Genomic DNA, 24,613 nt, shown 5'->3' with positions numbered 1-24,613 from the left:
TATGAGGATTTGTCATTCATCCACGTTGCTCAAGAAAGCGAGTTGTCGGCTTCTGATTGGTTGAAATTCCTCTCGTCTGGAAACGAGAAATTGCGATACCATAATGGCCGCTGCCTTTGGGGTTCATTTCGGCTCAACTTCAGCCTGTTTAGCCGTGTATAAGGTCAGCACTGGAATAATTCAAATTGATCAGACCGAAGGAAATTATCCCATGTGTCTTTGAGACTCATCTCGCTTGATTTTCACTTAAGATTTTGGGATCTGCTCACACAAGTAAATTGATAAACAAAGCGACTGACAACTTCACGTGTATCTGTTACTAAAAATAGCAAAAATAAAATCTAGGTCATGTGAAGAATGTTGTCTCCCTGTACGCTTTCAAACATAAAAGTCGATCACAGTGTCAAACACAACCTTTAATAAATATATAGTGTTGTTATTTCTAAGTCCGTCTTACGTTTAAGACCGATTTTGGATATTATAACAACATTGATTTTATAATTCTGGACTGTCAGCAGCCAGCATGAAAGAAGAATGATTTTTGCCTTGTTAAATTTTTAATCACATTTTTGGTAATGATTGTAATGAAATTAAAAAAAAAAAAAACATTTCATCATATTTTGTATATGAGGACCACTGCCTTATTTCATGAAAATGTCAACCTTCAACTGAAGTACCAATGAATTGCATGTAGTTGTATTTATATATTCATGTATTATTAAATGATTATTATATATAATTTTTTCTTCATTTAGGATGGAAAAACAGACGTGGTTGCTAATGAAGCAGGAGACCGAGTGACACCTGCAATAGTAGCATTTACTGACCATGACAAAGTAGGAACAAAGCTCTCATAATTATATACTCAATATTAAACTTAAAAGAAGTATAAAATATATAAACAACCCAGACAGCCTCAGTGATCTGGCCCACGTCTGGCCCAGATCTGGCAACGTCTGGCAATGTCTGGCAAAAGGTATGGCCCACGTATGGCTTGCCACATGTGGGCCAGATGTGGCAATGTTTGGGCCAGATCTGGCAGTCTGCCAGTCCACATTTGCTCATATGGCCAGATGTCGGCCCAGATCTGGCAATATCTGGCAAATGTATGGCATGCCAGATGTGGGCCAGATGTGGGCCAGATCATATTCAAATGGGCCAGATTAGGGCCAGACATGGACCACATATGGCCCAGAATGTTTTTTTTTTTTTTCTTTTTTTTAATTATTTTTAATTATTCAATAAGATTACTATAAAAAAGACATACAAGATTCAAGATTCAAGTATTTATTCTGTGCTAAAACCCTAAACAAAATTATTACACATTATATAACCTTGCTGGCAACTAACATGTAACAAATTAAGGGTCACTTCTTGTCTTTTTGTACAAAACAATGTATATTTGAAAAAAAACAAAAAAACTACACTGCAAAAAGGTAAATATACAGACACTTAACAGGAGGAAATGTCACTTACATACATGTAAAGAAAACAGTTATAACAACAATTTTTTTTTCAACACAAAGCTGCTCATCGAATCTGAATTAACACAAATTACAAAAATTGTAATTAATTATGCATGTACATGGGGGAGGGGTTTGAGGGGGAAATATTTTTGCACACACTGTCATTTTTAAACTAATTCAAACATATCATTAATAATAATAATAATCACTAATGAATATAGTTTTGTAATGAATAAATCTTGAATAATGAATGAAAAAACATTGTTTTTTTAGATGATGGTGAGTTATAACAAAATTATAAATAACCATGCAGTAACTGTAATTCAACTTGCATGCTGGCTACAGTACTGTACATACATGTAAATTCTGAAAAAAAAATATGTATACTCCAGCACAGATATAGATGTACAATTAAAAGAGAATTACATGTGCACAAAAACAAACCCCAGTATCAATGCTTTTGAATTAAATCACATCATGAATCAAATCACTCAATGAATTGAACCAGTTTGCAATGTTTGCGCTTTTTTCAAATCCATAAGATCAACACTAAGAAATGATACATCCGGCTCCTTGACAAGCTTATAATTATTAATGGAATCAACAATATGGAACAAGTAACTCTACCAAGTTAACAACAGTTCATTCAAATGTCAAGTCAAAACACAACATCCCTTCCTTTCTTGGACAGAAACGGTCCTTTCAAAACATGTTTATTGACAGTTCAGTCTTTAAAATGTCCTTTCAAACATTTGCAGAATAGCATATGAACTCCAACTTTTATTCCTTAAACCACACTGAAAATTCTCAAAACTTATCAACTCATCAAATCCCATGTCCTTTCACTACTACTGGTCTCTTCCTTTACGTCACATTCAAATGTTCCCTTCACTTTTAAAGGTTTCTCAGACGTGTATGAATAATACTGTTTGTTTTCTAGTCCTCCACAAGAGCCACATTTATTTTTCTTGGATTTCAGCATTCTCCATGTATTTTCATCAATGATATTACAATATGCACCTGAATCTGGTAATACACTGGGATTAACACCGCCTCTATTGCCTCCATGTCTTCTGTGTATATTGCATTGGTTCCCACACCAAATGTATATGCACTCCTGGATTATCATGTTCAAAGCTGTCATTTACATGAATAATAGTTTCAGTTTTGCAGACTTTTGCAAAGTGATCCAACGTTCTATGTTTTCTCAGTCAGGGAGTTTCTACTTCGTTTTTCATGTCTAAACTCGTAATGTTTAGACTGGCTTGGTTTGTCAAATGACTTCGGTTTCATCATACTCACAGTTTCTGGTGTTCCAATTTCATTCAAAGCGTTAACTGTCTAATGTATATTCATGTTTCTAACCTGTGTTTGGGAGAGTCCTGAAAATATCTTGTACACCTGTCCCTGCTGAATACAACATAAGCGCGCGTCTCCTCTGTCATGTATTTTTAATTTTCTATCTTTGTTCATTATTCATGCCGTCCGTTGGTTTTGAAAAGATCAATCTTTTCCGTCAGCGAAGAGGTTAAAACTGTCTAGCCATCGCGTCGAGCGTGACCCTAATGTCTCCGGACTTCTGTACGGTTCGAATTCCGTAATTTCACATTTTTCTTCCATTTTTTTAAAGAAAGTTGGCTCACAGTTTTGCACTAGTGTTAATCCTCGTCACCAGTGTTGATGCCTTCGAAATAAATCGCATCACGAATCAAATCACTCAACGAATTGTATCAGTTTGATACACTTGTGCTTTTTTCACATCCATAACTCTAAGAAACGCTACATCCGGGTCCTTGACCGGCTTAGCATAAAAAGCGGAATCTTACAACAGCGGAACGAGTAGTTCAAAAAAGTTTTAGAACAGTGAATTCATTCAAATGTCAAGTCAAATTAAACAAATAGCACACTTATGAGGGGACTTTGAAGAAAAGAGAGAGAGATAAATTAAATCAAAATTTATCAAATGACGTCAGTTCAATGCATTCAGCTCACTGGTCAATAAAAAATAAATAAATAAATATTGAAAATGAAAGTACCATATCTGGCCCAAGTCTGAGCAGCATCTGGCAAAATGTGGCATAAATGCCAGACTTTGCCAGACTTGGCCCAGATCTGGCAAGTGTCTGGCAAAATGTGGCATAAATGCCAGACTTTGCCAGACTTGGCCCAGATCTGGCAAGTGTCTGGCAAAATCTGGCCCAGATATTGCCAGACGTTGCCAGATCTGGGCCAGACGTGGGCCAGATTACTGAGGCTGTCTGGGAACATACAGTATGTATCGATACTTTATATTTCTATAACTCATTAAGTTGAAGTTTGCATACAATAAACAGAAAAACATAAGACTTAACGCCAAAAATTATACACTAATTATATTTCTAGTTATATATAATCACAAACAAATAAAGACAGTCATATATGATTATACTTTGTCTTGTATGGGCATTTTTTTTAAAAAAATCATTGCATTTTATTGATTTCTTTCTTGTTCCTTTGCTAATATGTAGGCAGTTGGTTTGGCTGCTAAGCAAGGTATCATAAGAAATGCACAGAATACTGTATGCAATGTGAAGCAAACTTTGGGCAGAGAATTCACAGATCCTGCTGTTCAACAAATAACAGCAAGCTCTCCTGTAAAGGTAAGACATATAACACTGTCTTGTAGATATATGTTATAATGGTAGATTTGTTTGATTTTTAATTTATTTGATTTACGTAAATTTACTTTCTTTTTGTCATTTTGTTGACAAGGTAGACTATCAAAAGAGTTTATTATTTCATCCAAATTAAATAACTCAGGATGCCTTTCTTTCAATATTGTTACTCAGATTGTTGAAAAAGACGGAAAACCAGCATATGAAGTGGAGTTTCAAGAAAAAAGGGCAACTTTTACTCCAGTTCAAATAGCAGAACTGGTCTACAAGAATATGAGAGGTGTGTGAAATTTCAGTCATTTCTTTTACAATTTATGTTGCAGTTTTTTATGTATTTCATAATCTCATTCAGATATGAGTATTGATATTAAGAAGAAAAAAACACTTCATATTATAGCCAACCCCCGGTGATATAATTACCACATTAATTAAATTGGTATAATTTTTACTTGTGCAGGATAAGTGGTGTATGTATATATATTTGGTTTAAATTATGTGAAATATGGCACATAATTCCAATGCCCATGTTTATGTTGAAAAGACAAAAGTAATAAGCAGCAAGGTATTTGCAGACAATTTTATGTTGTGCAGATTTTACCAGCATTTGTCATGTCTACTAATCAACACCAGTTGTGCCCCCTATTGACAAAATCTTGAAGCCCCACCCCCCACCCACTTAGTCAGCAGGACTTTGAGGTTATGCAGGAGTATGCTGTTCCCGAATTCCCAGCACCTCTGACTGATGTCACCCCTTTGAAGTGACTCCAAGGTCTGTGAATTGTAATTAATTTATAATATGACTGCACATATTTTGCTCCTTATGCTGTCTTAACTGCAAAGTGATAAAGATATGATCGCAGCATACGTAGTTTTCTTTATAAAATGTATTTTTATGTTGGTGTTCAGAAATAGCTCAGAGTCATGGAGATGGAGAGATACACGACACAGTGGTGACTTGCCCTGTCGATTACAATCCACAGCAGAGGAACGCACTAAGGTATGTTCTAAGCAAAAGTCCAACCAGACGGCAGAAAAGCACAGAGGAGATAAAAAGAAAATGATCAGATAAGCTTGACATTGGATTAGGGGTTGTTATTATTAATGAATGTTAGGATATCAATATAGTTGACTTCCAGTGAGGTAAATATTGATTTTTAAGTATAATTTACATGAGACAAGTATCTTTTATCAAACTGGAATAATTTATAATGATATACTTTTCAAAATCTCATCTGATCTACAAGAGGATTTATTATTATTATTATTATTATTATTATTATTATTATTATTTAATTTTGCAATTAAATTTCAGTCAGTCCGCTGAGGCGGCAGGTTTTCATGTATTACGAGTGATAAATGAGCCAACTGCCGCGGCACTGGCTTACGACCTCGGACAGAAAGACATCCATGAATATTGGTAAGATTAGCATCTACAAATGCATTTCTTTCTGTTTTTTTCCAAAATAAGAATAGAAAGATAATAATAAGAAACTCTGGGGTAGCGCTAGCAATTTTTTTCGCTTGGCCAAATCATCACATTTTTGTCAATTTGGTATCAAAATGGTTATAATTTCGCTAAAACATGCCAAATCAAGCCCTTTTTCTTTAGCCAATTTAAGTCAGTTTTAGCATTTGGCCAAATTGGCGAGTGTTAGCGCTACCCCAGAAACTGTTTTATAAGTGTCAAAATGAAAATGTCAGTTTCTATGCTTTGGGTGTGCTGTAAAATATCTGCTTTGAATTTTGACATTTTTTAAAATGTTTACACCATACTGACTTCTGTTTATATTTCATTGTTTTATCATATTGTTATTTCTGTCACATTCCTCTGGCCCCATTCAGAATAGAGAAGTAACTAGTCCGAGAGTCAAATACGGCTGACTCACTTGAGTACTTCCCCATGGGATATCTATTCAGTGTCTATGGAGGATTAGACGTCAAGTTTTGTAGTGGGTTGCCATATTTGACTCTCGGACTAGTTAGTTCCCTAATCTGAATGAGGCCTCTGTTTCTATTCCAGCAATGTATTAGTCTACAGACTTGGGGGCACATCATGTGACTGCACTGTAATAAGTGTGAACTGTGGTATGTACAGGATACTGGCAAACATCTCCAGACCAGATATAGGGGGCAGCAGCTTCACCGATGTTCTAGCAGAGCATTTTGCTGGGGAATTCAAAAGGTAAGGGGTTTTTACTCAGGATCATTTGAGATAGCACAAAGTGTTTATTAATTAGACTTACATAACCTTATAATCAAGTGAGACTTTACAGGATTTGGAGGACAGCAGATTAGAAATAATGACAGAGTCGTGAGGACATTTTCTTGTCTCGTACATGTACATACTGGTAGCATCATACTGAAATATTTAAAGGAAAATATATATTCTTTTATGATTATTAATTTATCATAGAGAGATTTTATTTGTGCCTGACTGTCCTCTTTCTGGTAGATATCAATGCTGTGAAAGCACTTTATTTAACACCTTTTTGAATACCAGAAACAACATTTCTTTCTTTTTGACTCTCTTTTATTGATTGGCTAAATTACATTTCTGTATAAGTTTATCTTTAAAACAAGTTCCCATAAATTTATCTCTAAACAACAACATTTGTTTCTTCCATCTTCTGCTTAGGTAGTTGCACGTACTACTCCTGATTAACTTTAATTTGTTACTACTGACTCTTTAGCAACTGTTCTGTCAGTGCAACTGCTGTAATCCTGACTGTAATCATAATTTGAAGCTTTAAATACTAAACTAATATACTTCTGTGCTTTATATGTACTATGTATAATTGTCTCATGTAATTGTCTGATATTTTCCTGTCTGAATGATTCTAAACACTACTTGCAGAACAGTAATTATTACGCTTAGTGCATATGTTGAGAAGAATTGGAATTAACCAAAATAAAACTTAATTCAAAGCCTTTTAGAATTGAAACAATGTCATTGGGACAAGGTGCTAAAGTGAATAAGTAAACTAAGGATTTATTTTGATAAAATAAAGTTAAATTTATTTAGTGAATTACCTTTTCATATTATTTCTCAGATCAGTCAATATACATTTATAGTCTGTACACACAATATAGTGCTGTAATCTCTATTCTAAGAATCCTAAGAATTCTAAGAAAGAAAAATATTGTAATACTGTATTGTATTACTGTATTGTATTACTGTATTATGTTACTCTGTTGCTGTAAAGATGGCTAAAACATCAGCCTCTTCAAGGTTTTCTGAAAATGGAAATTTGAAGACTTTTAAATGATTGATAAAATAAAATAAAAATATGTACCCATTTCTTCATACCTGTAAGGTAAACATGAAAGATAGTTTTCTGGACAGATTCATAAATATCATTATTATGAAATGGCTAGTGGATAGTAAATGACCACATTTACAAAATTTTAGTTTCTCTTTAAGAGAGATGGACCATATTTTGGTCAAAAAATTGAAGCTAATTATCAAGCTTGTGAAACTGACCCATGGTACTTCATTGACAGAATAAATAATATAAAAAAAAGAAACCTACGTCTTGAAAAAACAACAGCATTGTGACCTGGTGCATACAGGAAGGCGGGATATCGGTCGAAGGCTTCGTAGTCACATCCAGGCTTGTTGATAGCTGCTATCCATCCTATGTCATTGCTGCACCCATTGTGGGACTTATTGATGTGAAAATGACGGGCGTATGGTGGCCTGAAATGAAGAAAATAAGATGGATTCAGATATCAGTGAAGTGATCCTAAAAAGTATATATACTTTTAAAAAGCATACATTTGTGAATTGTGAATTTACCTTTACAAAACAATTTGTTCTGACACTAATCTACAGCATATTTTGTTTCTGGTATATGAACTGTAGTTTACTGATGTTTTGTGGAGTTGATAAAATGATATACAGTTACACAGATCATAATACCTGACAAAGCCTTGAATGCTGAAATAGTAGCCAAATGTAGATGGGGAAGCAGTGTCAATGTCTGAATATGGGGAAGATATCAATCTGCCTTTGTCAAACCATGACATCTTGTCGCTGCCAATAGCATCAAATATCAGAACAATGCGCTCCACACCACCCTTGTAGAAGGCCACTTTTACCTGAGGAAGAAATGTCATTCCATATTCAAATCCACACAGTTGAATAAAATATTTGAATGAAATATCACATTAGTGATTTATTTATTTTAATACCTGGTACGTTGATGAACAAGGAGTTCCTATCTATTAAATGACAACTTAAGTAAAATGGGTACTAAATAATTAAAAAGGAATAATATTATTTTACATATTTAATCTTCTCATTCTTCCAGTTGTTGACCAGGTGAGACTTGTAGTGTACTTTCAGTGAGCTTGTCAAGGACTTGGCTTGGGGAATGTTTTCATTCAGAGTTCTATCTGAGCTCCATAGCTGATACATGTCTTCCCCGCCACCCGCCACTGCCTTGAAAACCAACGTCCACTTGTTCAGGGTAGCTGTAACAAAAGGACCTTTGTTGTTATTTCTTCCTTTCTTCCTTCCTTACTTTCTTTCTTTCTTTACTTTGAAAAGAAACATATTTCCTATTTCTGGTTGGAAATGCTTTAAGACCATAGACTTCCATGCTATCAACTTATACTGAAGTATAACTATAACTGGTGTTTCTGTTTCTTATCCAAAAAATAATGATAGTTTCACAAAAGAGAGAGATATTTTAAGAAGATGATGATAAAAAAGAAATATAACAGTTATTGGACTTACCCATCAGCTCATTTAATATGGTAATATTTTGCTGTTGACTAGAAATCATGGCGCTCAACTTCTGAATGGCTTCAGTCATTTTTTTCTCCAACCCTGCATACTTATTTTCAAGCGTCTGACTTGCCAGTGTTTCCTGCATCAATAACGTCTGCATGGTGGATATTTGTGTGTGGAACTTGTTGCTGACATCTAGCAGTTTTTGAGACATTTCCGTGGCACGTGCCTCATATTTTGGGCAGGTACAGCCGAGTATTGGTGCTGAGGCATTTAGAAGTATAGGGGGCAGGCAGTGTACCCTTGCTGACCATAATACAGTAATGACCAAAACTGTGGGAAGCGTGGACTTCATGTTGAGTTTGGTCACCTTCGTTGAATATCCCTCAGTATGCTTTTTAAATGTAGCTTATCTGAGACTTTGGACTTTTGCTTGTTTGTATAAGAAGAGTTTATAAGCTATCAAGACAAGGGGTGACAATTTCAGTCTGTTCAATTTTTTTTCTTTCCTGCTCCTCCCGTACCCCCTTCCCTCCCCTCCCAACTGATTCCCTAACAATAACCATACATTTCTGAGGAGAAGTTTGGTTAATATGGTGTAAGTAATTTTTATTTAGATTAAAGGTTGTTGTCTGGAACCCTTAATGTTTATTTATTTTGATGATAGTCTTCTTCACCTTTTTACAGGCATCAAATAGTATTCTCAAAATTGAATAGTCCTATCTTATCATCTGCTAATATACAACTATGCAAATACTGTAATCAAACCTTTAGAACTAGCAGTAGTAGGCCCTTTACACATTGAGTGGTATAGTAACACCCCATTCCCAAAGATTATATCGATCTACTTTAGATCGACCTAACTCCCTGGGGGTTCATGCTAAATAGCTGTCAGCCGAGCAGGCACGAAAGTTAATTACCCCCTTAAAGCTTGTAGTGAGACTCCCCGCGGGGATAGATCGATCTAAATATCTATGGGAATGGGGTCTTAGTGATATAGTCTGTACGCCTTCTGAGGCACATGATTTGAGAAATTGACAAGTTTTTACCTGAGCAGCCATGAACACCATTTTAACATTAATTTAATGACACCATTGAATTCTTTAAAACCCTGCCATTGATTTTTCTTACAAAGCTTTAGTTCAAATTTTATCGTCAAAAAGTCAAAATAATGCCTTTGATCAATGAATCATTGTAATTAGGGGCTCATTACTCTATGACAAAACATGTAAACCAAAATGACCACACGATTAAACCCCATACATCTGTCTTCGCCTGTGCCAATTTTTGTGATCTTGTTTGGGGATGATGTTAAAAAGCTGTTAAAATGACGATAAACTCTGAGGTGCTTATGCTAAAGCTTAGCAACAAAAAATTTGAACGACAATATTTTATATTTTGATAACGATTTTAATTGTATTTAATCAGATGCATGATGATAAATGCATTATTAAGGTAATGTCTCAATCTTTTCAAGGGGCAAAAATGATCAAACTTTCAGATACATCATTTTAAAATTATAAAAATTATATTTGTGTATAGCATTTGTGGTGCTTTTAATACATAGAATAGAACTATAAGGTTGTCTACTTTTCAATTTTGTTCCTACCACTCAATAGGATTGCTCTTATTTTAGAAAATTAAGACTTGAAAAATAGTATCAATAAAAATTCACAATTTTCCCCCATTGAAAACATCCAAGTCATTACCGTAAATAATAAAATTCTCATTGTAGGTTTTTATGCTAAGAATGTAATTTGTCTCAAGATTAATTGCTTTTTTTAAATAAAATCATTACAGAATTGTCTCTGATGGAGCAATACTGAGAAGTGCTATGATTTTTGAAAGAAAACTTTTTATCCTGCATGTTCATTGAATACACCAGCTATTGTAATCAGCATTTAAAGAGATGTTAACTGTTCATTTTAGCCAAAAATTGGATATCATGGGGTTAACAACAATTTTCCCATTAATGATACTTATTAATAGTTAATAAATCTGTTCAGACATTCAAATTTAGTCCATTTTTTTTTCTTTTTTAAAGATCGGTTAGAGTATAGCCATCTTTGGAGGTATCATGGTCCAATGAGTTGTTTACAGTGTATTTATTGTGAAATATGAATCTCATACAAAGAGTTGTTCCTTATTTCATTGGATCCATTGTTCTCTTTCTTTCCTTGGGTGCACAATTTTCTCTGAAGAACGACATCATTCCCTCTCTGGTTTTTACTCTGTTGCCATGAAAATGGCCAGCACATCAGCCTCTCCATGTTTTCCTACAATACAGATATTGATAATATCAGGATAACGTTTGAATATTTATAACTGCATTGTTTTTCCATATACCCTTAATCTCCTGATTGCTGAAGCTTGGAATTTGCCAAGACCTGCTACTTGTGGAGGGGAGGGATAACTATAATGGTTCAGTATACTTTCTGTGAAACAGTGGTTCTTATATATTGAATTTAGTAACATTTTGGTGATGAGAATCGGAGAGAAAGAGGCATTTACTTTAAAATTAGAACAGAATTTTTATAAAGCAGCTACAATTTCACTCTTTTTGATTTCATCAACATGAATGCCCCAAGGGTATTGGTTCAGTTAATTATGAATAATAATTATCAGTATTATTTTTGGTACTATCATTGGTGACCTCTGACCTTTGGCCCAGTTAATGGCTGTGTGTCCGGGAGCATACAGGAAGACTGGATATGCAGGATACTTCTCGTAGGCACAAACAAAAGCATTGTTAGGTACAGCCAGCCAGCCGTAATCCTTGGGACAGCCGTTATGAGACTGGCTGATGTAGAAGTAGCGGCCATATTGACCACTGACGCTGAAAAAATAACATAGTCAAGATTTAGATTTTGATTCAACTTCACGTACACTAAATTTTGTTACACTGCAAACATTTAAAATTATTCTGATTTTAATTTTGAATACTTGAAAGAATTATAATATTCGTCAGCTAACAGCAAAGACTTGGAAGTCTTCAAACTCAGCTGCTGATTGGACATTTTTTTTAGACTTTGAAGGCTGTATATCTATTAAGCTGACATTTTCATTTGAACTTGCATGTCAGTGTTGGTGATCTGTTATTTTATCTGTGGTAACACTCTTCATATAAAAAAAATATATATAAAATTATGTCTGAAGTGGTCTCCCTACCTGCTGGGAGTTCCCCTGATGCTAAAGAAGTTAATGGAGGAGGTATAGATGTCAACATAAGGAGAAGAAATCAGTCGGTCTTTGGCAAACCAGTTCATCTTGTCACTTCCAACAGCATTAAAAATCAGGGTGAGACGCTCAATGCCACCCTGGTAGAGAGCAAGTTTTACCTGTGAAAAAGAGGTGAGATTCAGTGTACAAATTTGTTTCATATTATGTTACAGATTATTGTTAGTCCCGTCACTTGTTTATGATTTTGTTGACATATTTGATGTGAAAGCATTTGTAGAGGCCAAATGGAGATTATCACCATTTTGAATTTTCATATTTCTTTCTGTTTTGACTTAAAATTAATTTATTGAATAAAAGCACTAGTTAACTTTAGAAAATGGACACACTGACATCAGTAGTTTATGGGGATCACTGCAATTTTGTACCCATAGAGCAATGTTAAAAGAGTCTGTATGTAATAGTGTTGCAAAATCCATTTGAAAATAATATCCAATTTTTAAAAATAACATTCATGCCCATGTTGGTACTTTTTATACTTTTTGGAAAAAAAAAAAAAGAAAAAAATGCGTACATATTTGATGTTATGTTTGGCCCAGTCATTGACAACAGACGTCTTGTAGTGCTCCAATAAGGTTGGCTCCAATGACTGAGCTAGAGTGTTACCCTCATTCAGTACTTGGTTGGAAGTCCACAGACTATAGAGGTCGCCACCTGCACCTTTGACAGCCTTGAACATCAGCGTCCATTTTGATTGTGATGCTAAAAGACGTGAAGATCTGTAGATCTGAATGGTGCCTCATTTCATGAGGTGTCATTTTTCGGGTCACACTTTACAGTCAGATATTAAGAAATTTGTTTTTAAAAAAAAGGCATTTTTGTTTTCATTTGTACGCCTTGACAAAAGTTTAAAGTATCAGTTACAAAATTTCTTTCTGATTCTGACATAAGTTTGTCATAAAATATTTATTAAAGTAATGATCTTTTTGGCTTATTTCTTGTATCTGTATCAATGCTTTGTTTTCATATAATCCATATGTATTCATTATGATTAAATTTTAATTCGTTCATTTTATAGTTATATGTTACATTGCATCAAAGAAGAAAATATAAAGTTGAGCAGAATGATCATAAAAAATGGCAGTCATAACAGTACTGTACTCACAGATGAAGTTAGAAAGCTGCGTCTGTAGCTGAGTCAGCTCTGATCTGACCGTACTGGAGTCTGTCAGCTGCTGGTTCTCCAACGTCAGCCGATTTAGAACCTCCTGTTGCAGCCTCTGTTCCAGAATGAGTGTCTTGTTCTCCAGCGCCTGTCGTTTGCTCATTTCTGTCTGCAGCAGGGTCTCCAGATCTCTCCTCTTGTCTGACTCCAGGTTCAGTTGTGTCTGATATTCTTCTGTGGCACTCTTCAGCTGAGAGGAAAGGAGGGCAATTTGGTCATCATATTTGTCGCAGGAGGCGCCAAAGCTCTCCTCGGGTATTGTGAAGGAAAGAGTGCACTGGTTTCCTGTTGGCTCAGTAACAGTGTCTGGATGAATTTGTCCTGTGACAAAAGCACCAAAAACAATCCCCAAGAAAAGAGAGCATCTGATTGCAGAGACGGCCATTTTGTCTGCGTTGACTAGGTGGTCTCCTTTGTCACTGAATTCCACTGTCTGCAACAAAGCACCTGTTGATGAGATATCATAGTTGTCTAAACAAAAGGATTACTTAAAGATAAGAGGTGGGGCAGGACAGAGACAAGTTGATGTGCATGGGGCTGATAGGAGTTTTATGTACAGACACTGCATATGTTTATTTATATTTTGATCAATGTGGATGTCTATGTCATTGCCTCCTAGCATATCTTTGGCTCACCCTATTTCTGCTAAACCAAGTTTTTGTTTAATTTTAAATTTACTGAGTGGCTTTGTTTGGTAAAAAGTTCCCCTCAAAAAATTAGCATGTTAGGATTTTTTCTTTACAAAAGTTATTGCTTATTGGCTTTTTTTCTGTTAAGCTTCTGTATATTTTCCAGCTTTGCTGTCTAGTTTTAGTTATTTCTAGAAACATAGCATGATTTGTTGAAGGTGTACACAATTCACAGTCTGATTCTATAGCAGGCTGCAATGAGTTAACACCTTGCTGGATATATGGTAGTCACTCACAACTTGCATACTCCAGAAATTCCAATATTTCATTTTTTCAAAGATCTCAGTTCCATTTCCCTTATGAAGTCGCACTTTTTATATTAACTTGAAAAACATCCTTTTCAGGTGTCATCCATAAAACATTATTTTTTGGAAAATTCTATCATTTTTATTATTCTTTTTTCATTCAAACTTTGTGAGTATTCACCATAACATGTACACAACACAGTCATGATGGTCTTACAAATATTTGGATATTTCACCTTGTTCAAGACCTTAATTATAATAAATAATGCATGGTCAGTTGGTGATTATGTCATTCCTCAATCACTAAGTGGTTCTTTGTTGACAGAAACTCGCTGTCTCTGTTGACAAAGGGACATGTGTCATAAACTCTCAGATTAACACCACTGTCATGGACTTTTTAGTTAAACCACAACCTCATCACATCCTCTCAGCAACTTCTTCTAGCCCAAAAGATGTCTCCTTGTCATTGCTACTTAAAAATTGCAGCAGAAATAAGCAACAATAGGAAACTAGTACTACAATATTTCAGTTACAAGTGATATTTTTCAATTTTATGTACTTCATTTCAGTGTTTTTCTTATAATAGCACACATTCAATCCAGATATGCATTAATTGCCCACAAGATGCATCTGATGAACCAAAATATCTGAATTTTAACTACAAAGAAATGATTAAAATTTCAACTGAATCTAATATAATATTATAAAAAGGAATGTGATTTTCTGTTATCCATTTCAGTAATTGCATGGCATTGCCTTTTTCTTGGTGTATGCCCTCTGGAGCACTGTAACTGTTGGAAATAATGCAAGGTTTTTTCTTTTTCCAGACAAAATATTTTACATTCTTAAATGAAAATAATTCATGTTTTTTTTTTTTTTTTTCATCTTACAGACAGTGGAAGTCAGATGTGCATGAAAACAAGCGTGCTGTAGCCAAGTTAAAGAACGCCGCAGAGAACTGTAAACATGTTTTATCAACCATGCCGACAGCACAGTGCTCTGTGGAGTCTCTTCACGAAGGGATCGATTTTCAGTCAAGTGTCTCCAGGTGAGGACCAAGGTATTTGATTGGAAGATGTATCATGGGAAGGGATTGGGTGATATAAGATGAGATGCTTGATATTTAAATTACAGTTTAGTTATTGAAAAGTATGAGAATGGAGGAGGTATTTTAAAATTAGAAGTAATTTGAATGTGATTTCTTCAGAAAAGTTATGTTGTTGGAAAAGAAATATATGAAGATATGAGAGGGTGGAGGGCTTGAAGAGTTGCTAAGAAATGAAGAAAAAATGAGACCTCAGATATCAGTTTTGATAAAGAATTGAAATGTTTTTAGAAAGGCAGGGGCAGATTTAGGCCGTCTTCTGGGTCTTCCAGAAGACGGTCAGATTTTCAAGTTTACATTGACGGGTATCTAATTTTTTCTGTTGGAAGACGGTCAAAAATGGAGGACGGATCAACAGAGATAATTTGGAAGACTGTCAGAAAATATCTCTGAATCCGCCCCTGAAATGGGATGTGAGGAGGAGGTTTGGGATTGTAAATGAAAGGGAATATAAGAGATTGAATTTCAATCCAGTGTTTTGATAAGGGTACATTGACCAAGTTTTATGCCAGAGATACAAATGAAGAAATGTCTAAAGCATTTTAAAAACCTACAGGTATTATTCAATATAACCAAGGATATGTTGATTAGGTAAAAAAAAAAAAAAAAAAAAAAAAAAAAAAAACTATGGAAAATCCTCTGAAATATTGATATCTTTCAAGTCATGTCTGCTTCCAGAGCGCGGTTTGAAAGTCTTGTGTCTAGTCTTCTCCAGCAATGTCTGCAGCCAGTAGAGCAGGTACTGACGGAGGCCCAACTCACCAAAGAGAACATACACAAAGTGAGTTTATTTCTTGCCTTATTACTTACATGAATTGCTAGCATCTAAAGAAAGTACAGTAGTCTTTTACAGAGGTGTTCAGCTAAGGATTTTAAGATTTTTAAAGAGTGAAATTAAAAATAATTTTCTTATTGATTTTTACCCCTGGACTGTTATTATAATGATAATAATAATGCTAATTCTAACAGCTCATTCCATTCAATTTTCAATTTGCCTTAGAAATTTACTGGTATTTGAAAAATTATAATTATAAATCAAATAACCTTATAATAGGTAAAATCATGAATTTAAAAGACTGGATTTCTAAGTATCTAACAAATAAGTTACTATTTTGAAACATGGAGGCAGTGCTTAATAAGCCATGCTTGTCTATAATTTAGGTCATCGTGTGTGGAGGAACCACCAAGATTCCTGCTCTACAACGTTCCTTAAAAGATTACTTTAACGAGGCTGAGTTTCTAAACAGTATAGTGCCTGATGAAGTGGTGGCACTGGGGGCAGCCAAACAGGTGGATGAACTTTTAGTTGTGTGTGTGTGTGAATGTGTGTGTGTGTGAGAGAGAGAGAGAGAGAGGTATTGTTTTTTGAGGTGTGTGTGTGTCTGTGAGAGAGAGAGAGAGGGTGCATGCAGCTGTGTGTGCATCTGAGCATGTGTGTGTGTGTGTGTGTGTGTGTGTGTGTGTGTGTGGTTGAGAGAGAGAAAAGAGAGATTGTTTTGTGTGTGTGTTCTCTGTGAGTGTAAGACAGTGTATGTAAATATTAATACTGTTGACTACTTCAAAGTTTATGGTCTCTGTGTTTGTCTCTTTCTATGTTATTTATTTTAGGTAAATTTCAGATTAATTAAAAACTGTTCATAATATTTGTTCAACTGAAGTGTTAAAAGAAGAAAGTGTCTAAAATCTATACCAAATCCTATTGCATGTGCATGCTTCTTTTCCAGGCAGCCATATTAACTGGGAATGAGGAAGAATCAAAATTACATGAACAGGAAAATGAAGTGGAATGTCTGTCTAAACAGATTCTCATCAAGGTACATGTTGATCAGATGTCAATTTTAAAGACTGTTTTTGCAGTTGTGTTTAAAGTAGCATCCACATTATTTCAAGATAATATATCAGTGATATGTCCAATTCAAAAATGAAAAAACTAGAATTTAGTTTCTTTTGAGGGCAAATGTAGATAAAAAAAATGCTGATATTTGGAAACTAAATCATCATACCACAATACTAACAATCATTTAATTGTAACAAAAAGAAAAAAAAATAGAAAGAAATAACCTATGAAGTTCTGTATCATCCACTTAATTTCCATTATTTCAAGATATTTCTTCCTGGCTTATGTTGATAGGTGTTGCCTAGCAACAGTGACCAAGACAAGCTTCAGGTGCTATTTCCAGCCTTCACTCCTATCCCAGTGAGGCGGCAACACGTATTTGACCTCTCTCAAGAGCAGACGACATTTTGTGTGGAAATCTTTGAAGCAGATGACAGTATAAACGATAGAGTATTGCTAGGCAGGGTGAGTACTTTTGCTTTGTTGGAAAGAAGATTCTGCATTTGAATAAAAGATATTGACTTATATTTATTTTCTTTTATGTTGTGTTATTTGCTAATGTTAGACTGGGGATCTAATTATTTCATTTTAGATTTAATTTTCGTGAAATTCTGAAATTGTTCAAAGGAAAACATAAGTATGAATTCATTACCATGAACAATTCCAGTTGAAATTAATATTTTCTCCTGATCATTACAGTAAAATTGTGAGAACATGATGTTGTGTGTGTGTGTGTTTATGGAGATTCACTCACACTAGCATACGTGCATGCTCACACATACACACAAGCAAACACACATATTGTGATAGTGTAATATTTTACTGCTCAGATTCAAGAACCTAATATATTGTAATGAGTAGCAAACACTGGATTTAGGTTGATAGATAATTACTCAATTTCAGACACTTAAATGTCCTTCCTAAATGAAGACTTAAAACAAATTAAGTGATAATCAAAATGGTGGATAACAGTAATGTCCAACTCCTTCCCCCCTCTCTCTCACACACACACACACAAACACGTCTGTGGGTATAATATAATCATTGTCTCTCTGTCTCTTTGTTTCTAGGTGGTAATGCAGGAGGTGCCTGAGAATGGTCAGATAACAGCTGTCTTCCACATCAGGAGGTGAGGGCCTGGGTACATACACAATATCATAGGGGCAGTGTGCACTAACTCCACATTAACATGCTTCTTGTTTCCAAAACACTAACTTGTATAACCACCAGCTTTTCTGTATCCTACTCAATACCAGAAGGAGGTGTGTTAGTCTCATAATCTGATTGTATTCAGCGAGTGTCCCTCTGGAGGTAGTGCACAATAGGTGTTGTGACCTTATTCATTCTAAATGACCCCATAAATAAAATATATAAAAACTTGAAATTGGTCCCATGCCCAGCAAAACTTTAACAACCAGAGATCAATGCATGTATGTCAGTCTATTTGACTTGTAAATCAGAATTTTAAAAAATGTTGCAATAGGCATATGAATTCAGATATTGGAATATAAGTAATCAGGCATGAATTTGATTTTAATAAGAATATCACTATATTTGGAATGTGAATTTCAGTTTGATGTTACCATATTTAATATGTGGATTTAAATTTGAAATCAGTGAAATTAGCATGAATTTTAGCAAATATTTTAGTATTATTCCGATACATTCTTTAGAGGCTGAAGTATCAGATTTGAATTTTTTCAGTATTTTGCTGCTGGCAACTTTTTGATGAAAGTATTTTGCGTCTGGCTATGTAGAAGTTTCTGTATATTTTCAGGGAAGGTTCGCTCCATGTGACGTGTACAGAGAAGACGTCGGGAAAACTAGAGGATGTTCTAATAGAAGCACAGTGATGAACTTTCCTTCAATATTGAAAGATACTACAGCTTAACAATAAATTTCTTCTAAAATATAGTCAGAATGAGATATAAAAAATACAGTGCAGATAGACACGTTTACTTCTTATGAAAACTCATTACTTCTGCTAAAAACTGTTACAGACAAAAAAATATTAAATATTGTGAAGAAATCGTTTTGTATACAAGTGTCTGGTCAATGCCCTGGAATATGGACATGAAATGTGCTGAAAAAATTAGAAAGGCTGGCAATAGATGTGGGGAAGAGTTAGGAGTTGTAAACCACGAAGCGACCCAAGTTGAATAAGTGCTATTGCAGATAGGGTTCAAATAAAAGATGGTAATGATACGTGTTTTAGTATATATTAGGGGGAGGGGGTATGTAAGCCTGTCCACTTCATTATATTGATTGAAGACGGTTCTTAACGTCTCATTATATAATATTAGGAGTGAAGATTTTTTTTACAGGATCAAGTTCTTCGTGTACTCTAAATTTTATATTTAAAAAACAGTACGTTTTCTTATTGCTAACTATCAAAAGACCGAGGTATTCCTTGGTTTTATCTGTTAAACTTGATGTGAAGGAAGGGCATGATGAGATCGGATCTAATCACGGCGAGAAAAGATTATAAATTGCGATGCTGACCATAAAAAAAGCAAATTATGAGGTGAATCCGTTTAGATACAGTATTTCATATAAGATATGGATATAAGAGTTGAGATTAATTCGATTAAAATCAAGGAAAAACTAACAACTGTAAAATGTTATCGAAATCAGTTCATGGAACATTTTGTGTCTATAAATTGCGCCGAAAATGCAGATTTTAAAATATTTTCCTTGGGTTTCTGATAAAATTGACCGGGCTTTAGAGAGAGAGAGATTTTCTTATTAAGTTTTTTTCACAATGTATTTATTTTGTTCTTGTATTTTTACAACCGGCATAACTACTCCTAGTCATATTTATGATGTTTTGTATAAATCCTATAATATATCCCAATTTTGATAATCGTACTCACCTCTCGATGTTTCGCATGAAGTATTCCCGTAACGAATGTTCAATTCAAAGCTGCCAGAAACTTTACTGTCACAATTGAATATTAATGACAAGGCAATATTACACAAGAAAACATCTGCCAATGCCCTTACGTCAGCTTTATTTACATGTTATCTAGATATAACGACACTCTAAGGACACTCATTAATAAACTAACACTCTACTAGTATAAAGCAGGTTAACAAATATTGAATGGATTTTTATCCATAACATAGAATTCCTCTTCATCTCACACATGCGTTTGGGTAATGTTTTTATTAGAATACACCACCAGCCTTGGCGTTGGTGGTACTCACGGTTTTAGTCCCGACCAGTCTCGTCCGCCTACTCCGTCTTGTAAATGTCCTCATTGTTCATTAAAGTGTTGAAGTGAAGTATTGATACAAAAGTACAAACATTGATTGAAGTTTAAAGTTTCCTTTGGACCAAAAATTTGTGTTCTGGTTCACAAGGACTGCCGTTGTCCAAATTACCATACTTTAAAAACCTTCAGCCTTAATACAAACTGTACGTATACGTACAAACAATAATGAAGGAAGTTTCAGGTTTTCTGTGGACTGTAGCCAGGCCACACAGACTGGCAATGTTATTGTCATTCTCTTAAAAGCTTCAACTAATCTGAAGTGTGCATCAACATGTTCTATTCAATCATTAGCCATTAAAATAAGTCTTAATACAACTTGAGCGCGTTTCAGATGTCAGCTGGTCCTGTAGGACCCGCGTTTCAGACGTCAGCTGCTCCTGCAGGACCCGCGTCTCAGACGTCAGCTGCTCCTGTAAGACCCGCGTCTCATCACTCGTCTTCACTGTCACCACAAAGGTCTAGCTCTGGAAGACAAGTGCAGATGGAAAAAAAGCCAGGTGAATAATTTATCATAAAAATTAATCATAGAATGAAATAAGAACTTGAAACGATGATGGCTCTCTAATGTGCTCCTTTTACTAAGCTATCCTGTGTAAGAAGACAGCACACTACATTTTAAATCAAAATTAGAACAAAAAAGCTTACAACTGTTGCCAATATTTTGGACGACTATAACGTTTTATTCGTTCAAATTTTTACCCAGATATTTATTTTGTTGACATCCACGAGAAGCAATTACATGTTAAGTTTCATAATAACCAAAAAGTGACGTTTTCATTCTTGGAAAAGAAAACGCTAAAAAGAAAATCCAGAGATTTGAACAGAACTCTGTGATAATCTTTGTTTTTACCTTCAAATGTATCAGCTAAACTTCTGACGGCCTTCTTAGATTCTATGGTGCTCTTGTGGTCCTCTCCAAGGATTCTTTGTCTCATTTCCAATGCTCGCTCGCAGTGCCAGAGGCCATCGTCTTTCAGCCCCAAGTCGGCCATCACGAGCCCCAGCTCGTGAAGTACGGTCGCGTGGAGCGGGTGATCGCAGACGAACCTGGACACCATTGACAAAGACTCCCTGTAAGCTGAGCAGGATTCGTCCAACATCCTTATGCCTTGAAGAAACTGAGCCTTGTTGCGAAGCGTAATCACAGTCAGCAGATGGTCTCCCAAAATTTGCCGGAGAATCTCCAGTGCGTAGTTGTAGTACGACATTGCTTCATCTTTGCCAGCATGGAGCGCCTTAAACAAGAACATGATGGCGGTATCCTCGTTGTCGCATACTTCTTGAAACACTTTGCACGCAGAATCCAGAAGAGAGTGAAAATCCGAATGTTCTGGTCGCAAAAACAGTAGTTCGACAAGCACGATCAAGTTTAGAGACGTGTATGGATAATCTCCTAAAATTCTACGAAAGCCCCTCCTCATCTCCAACACCGCCCCCCTGGTGTCACAATCACGTGACATCCGTCTCGCTCTGCCGATGTTAAAGTCTATTCCGACCCCGGCCTGGTTGCGTTCCACCTTTTCGTCACACAAGGTAAGGTGCTGCTGAACGGACGCCGTGAACTCTTCGTCTGCCTTGTCGAAATCTGACGCAGCACAGAGCAGTTTGGCCATCTCGATACTGAAGAAACAAACCATCTTGATTTCTTCGTCGCCGTGGGCTTCACACCATTGGAGTGTATTCTGAAACATCTCGAGGGCGCGGGGCAAATTGCCGCTCTCTCCGTGGATTAACCCTAGGGTGTGAAAACACAGAGGGATATTAATGGAAGATCCTTGGTCTTGGTGATACCACTCGAGCGCTTTGAGAACATTTTCTGTGGCTTCTTTGTACTCAGCAAGTTTGTAATGTATACACCCAAGCATCCTGCGGATGTGTGCCACTTCCCTCTCATTCTTCACAGCCCTGGCTTCAGTCTTGAAGGACAGTAGGGCGTAGTATGCCTGCAGGGACACCCGATAGATGGCAAGTGTATACAAGACGTGAGCAAGAGTGGAAACGGTCTCTGCAACCAGTGGCTTGTATTGGAAACTCGGTTTACAAAATATGGCGACAGCCTCCATGAGATTCTCTCGCTGCGTGCTGAAGAGCTCACTAGCTTTTCTAAGCTCATCAGATTCACAAAGAGTGTTTAATTCCTGAATTTTGATCTGAAGATGAAGGATAAAGTGTTTCTCAATACTCCCCATCTCCTGGTCCGTTAGTTTGTTCTTTATAAAGGATCTCAGGATTCCGTGCATGGTATAAAAAGGCTCGGCGTTGCTGCCATCAAAACTGATGAATGTCCTTCTTTGGTAAAACTGCAAGAGCTCGCTAGGCGTTTTGCCCGAATCGGTCAGAAACGGCTCAGCGTCATTACACGTGAAACCAATCGGAAAAATGGAGAGGTACTGAAGGCAATGCTTTTCTTCAATGGACAGGCTTTGATAAGCGAGCTCAAAGCAGGCGTCGAACTTTTGGGATAACTTTACCGAAAGGATCTCGACTAATTTAGTGGGCTCCATGTTTGCGTTTATGGGCAAATCACACGCCGACTCGAGAATTGACGGAATGCACCCACACGCTTTTGCAATCTGGAGGGCCTGGTCGTCGTTAAGTCTCGGGCATAGTTTATTAATGACAACCTTTGCGTCTCTCTCTAATAGTGCAGTCAGTACAAGGACTTTTGTAGGGAGTGAGGGAGGGGGGCGAATATCGCGCTGCGTTGTGCAGAGAATTAATGCATTTTGACATTGCTCTTGAAGCATTGCAATGATGCCCCAAAATCCTTTACTGCATTCTTCATTTTCTACAACCGCTTCACATCCGTCGAGGATTAACAAAATATTTCCCCTGAAATCCACAAGCAGATTACGAAGTTTTCCTTCCAGGATGGAGTTCCGTGACCCAATTTCAGCAAGGTCAAGGGTGACGTCATTGAAACTGGAGAGAACGGAATACAAGATGTCGAACGTGGTCTTGACATTTTGCAACCTTGCCCTCACTACTCGGACACCGTATGATTGGAGGAGCTCATAGCCGACTTGGATTGCGATAGCCGTCTTCCCCAAGCCGCCATGACCCTGTACTATCACTGTGCGTGTATTCCGTGAGTCCGTTAGCCAGGTTGTTATCTGTCGTCTTTCCTCCTCTCGGTCGGTGAAATGGCTTAATTTTGATGGCAGCGTGCAAGTCCTCTTTACAGCGTCTGTTGAAAACAAATTATTAAAAAATCAGAACATTCGATATGTGTTAAACAATGCAGCGTTGAATAAACACTTCTTAGAAAACGAATAAAAAGCTAGACTTGAATAAGCATTGGTGAAGCGTGAATCAACAATGACTCTTTCATATCTTATAAAAGGCTTTCAATATTTATATCGGTCGATCAAACTTTACTATGTAAACTGCAGAAAAACGACTTACAAGCATTTTAAGGCCTTTCAAATTATGCGCCTAACTCCTGAATGTCATGTTTATAGAGCAGAAGAGGGATGACAGAATTAATATACCAGTATATGAGAGAGAGAGAGAGAGAGAGAGAGAGAGAGAGAGCAACCTTGGTGTCTTTGGAGTTCTTCTTCTGGTACATCTTCATGCAACTCATCCGCCATCCAAGGAAGGTGGTCCTCAAGCACCTGCAGAAACCTCTCATACGTCTCATCATCTGAATACAGAATAAACTTTAACAGCTTCTCGTTCTGTTGTAGTGTCGTCCATTTTGGGTTTATCTGGTCTTTTTCCTGGACCGTCAGTACCCCCTTCTGGACAAGCAGCTGCCCCAGGGACAGGGCGAAACCGCCGGCCAGTCCGTCACACAGCTCGTGCCATTTCCTCTGCAGACGAACTTGGTTGTTTAACAGCAGAAAGCGGGACATCTCTGAAATGTGAATCCATGTTTTATCCCTTGTTTTTGGAATATTCAATATCTTAATCAGAGACGTACAAAACAACTGCGATCATGTGTGCCTACAGGTGCGTGTGAGTATTTGCATGTAAATGTGTTTGTTCGTGTGTGTGGATTGTGTATGTGTCTGCATGTGTTGAGAGAGAGAGAGAGGGAGAGAGAGAGAGAGTGTGCGCGCGCGCATGTGAGTGAGAGAGAGAGAGAGGTTATACAAACCCGTTACCTAGGCGTGTGTGCCCAACGTTAACTAGACTTTCTTTTTAACGTCTTTAACAGCATCGCGGCTTGTGAACTATGACATGCCGCACATGACATGACATGA

General features: G+C 36.4%; 4 protein-coding genes across 4 annotated transcripts; 1 reads left to right on the top strand and 3 right to left on the bottom strand.

Annotated features, from left to right (window-relative positions):
* Nucleotides 1–64: 64 nt before the first annotated feature.
* LOC106175487 (heat shock 70 kDa protein 14) lies at nt 65–19,335 on the top strand. The gene is made up of 14 exons (XM_013557517.2): nt 65–163; nt 756–836; nt 3,974–4,105; nt 4,295–4,400; nt 5,027–5,117; nt 5,433–5,537; nt 6,141–6,302; nt 15,081–15,236; nt 15,972–16,074; nt 16,455–16,583; nt 17,018–17,107; nt 17,425–17,595; nt 18,201–18,259; nt 18,908–19,335. Exons 1-14 carry the CDS (start codon nt 104–106, stop codon nt 18,981–18,983), a joined length of 1,521 nt encoding a protein of 506 aa, XP_013412971.1. The 5' UTR covers nt 65–103; the 3' UTR covers nt 18,984–19,335.
* Nucleotides 6,364–9,250, bottom strand: LOC106175492 (uncharacterized). Its single transcript, XM_087015611.1, has 5 exons — nt 8,859–9,250; nt 8,406–8,593; nt 8,040–8,218; nt 7,651–7,817; nt 6,364–7,354 (listed from the first exon to the last, which is right to left on the bottom strand). Exons 1-5 carry the CDS (start codon nt 9,205–9,207, stop codon nt 7,305–7,307), a joined length of 933 nt encoding a protein of 310 aa, XP_086871737.1. The 5' UTR covers nt 9,208–9,250; the 3' UTR covers nt 6,364–7,304.
* On the bottom strand, nt 10,688–13,743 carry LOC106162557 (uncharacterized). Its single transcript, XM_013539871.2, has 5 exons — nt 13,195–13,743; nt 12,604–12,791; nt 12,021–12,190; nt 11,513–11,688; nt 10,688–11,128 (listed from the first exon to the last, which is right to left on the bottom strand). Exons 1-5 carry the CDS (start codon nt 13,637–13,639, stop codon nt 11,079–11,081), a joined length of 1,029 nt encoding a protein of 342 aa, XP_013395325.2. The 5' UTR covers nt 13,640–13,743; the 3' UTR covers nt 10,688–11,078.
* Nucleotides 19,336–20,124: 789 nt separating the features above from the next.
* On the bottom strand, nt 20,125–24,613 carry LOC106175481 (uncharacterized). Its single transcript, XM_087015599.1, has 4 exons — nt 24,515–24,613; nt 23,944–24,264; nt 21,256–23,592; nt 20,125–20,869 (listed from the first exon to the last, which is right to left on the bottom strand). The coding sequence occupies exons 2-4, from the start codon at nt 24,260–24,262 to the stop codon at nt 20,835–20,837; spliced, it is 2,691 nt and encodes an 896-aa protein (XP_086871725.1). The 5' UTR covers nt 24,263–24,264; nt 24,515–24,613; the 3' UTR covers nt 20,125–20,834.

The sequence above is a fragment of the Lingula anatina genome, chromosome 6 (assembly GCF_051362555.1).
Source record: "Lingula anatina isolate TDL-2025a chromosome 6, LinAna3.0, whole genome shotgun sequence".
NCBI classification, from domain to species: domain Eukaryota; kingdom Metazoa; phylum Brachiopoda; class Lingulata; order Lingulida; family Lingulidae; genus Lingula; species Lingula anatina.
The sequence above is the reverse complement of the archived record's forward strand: the minus strand, read 5'-3'. Positions and strand labels throughout refer to the sequence as shown.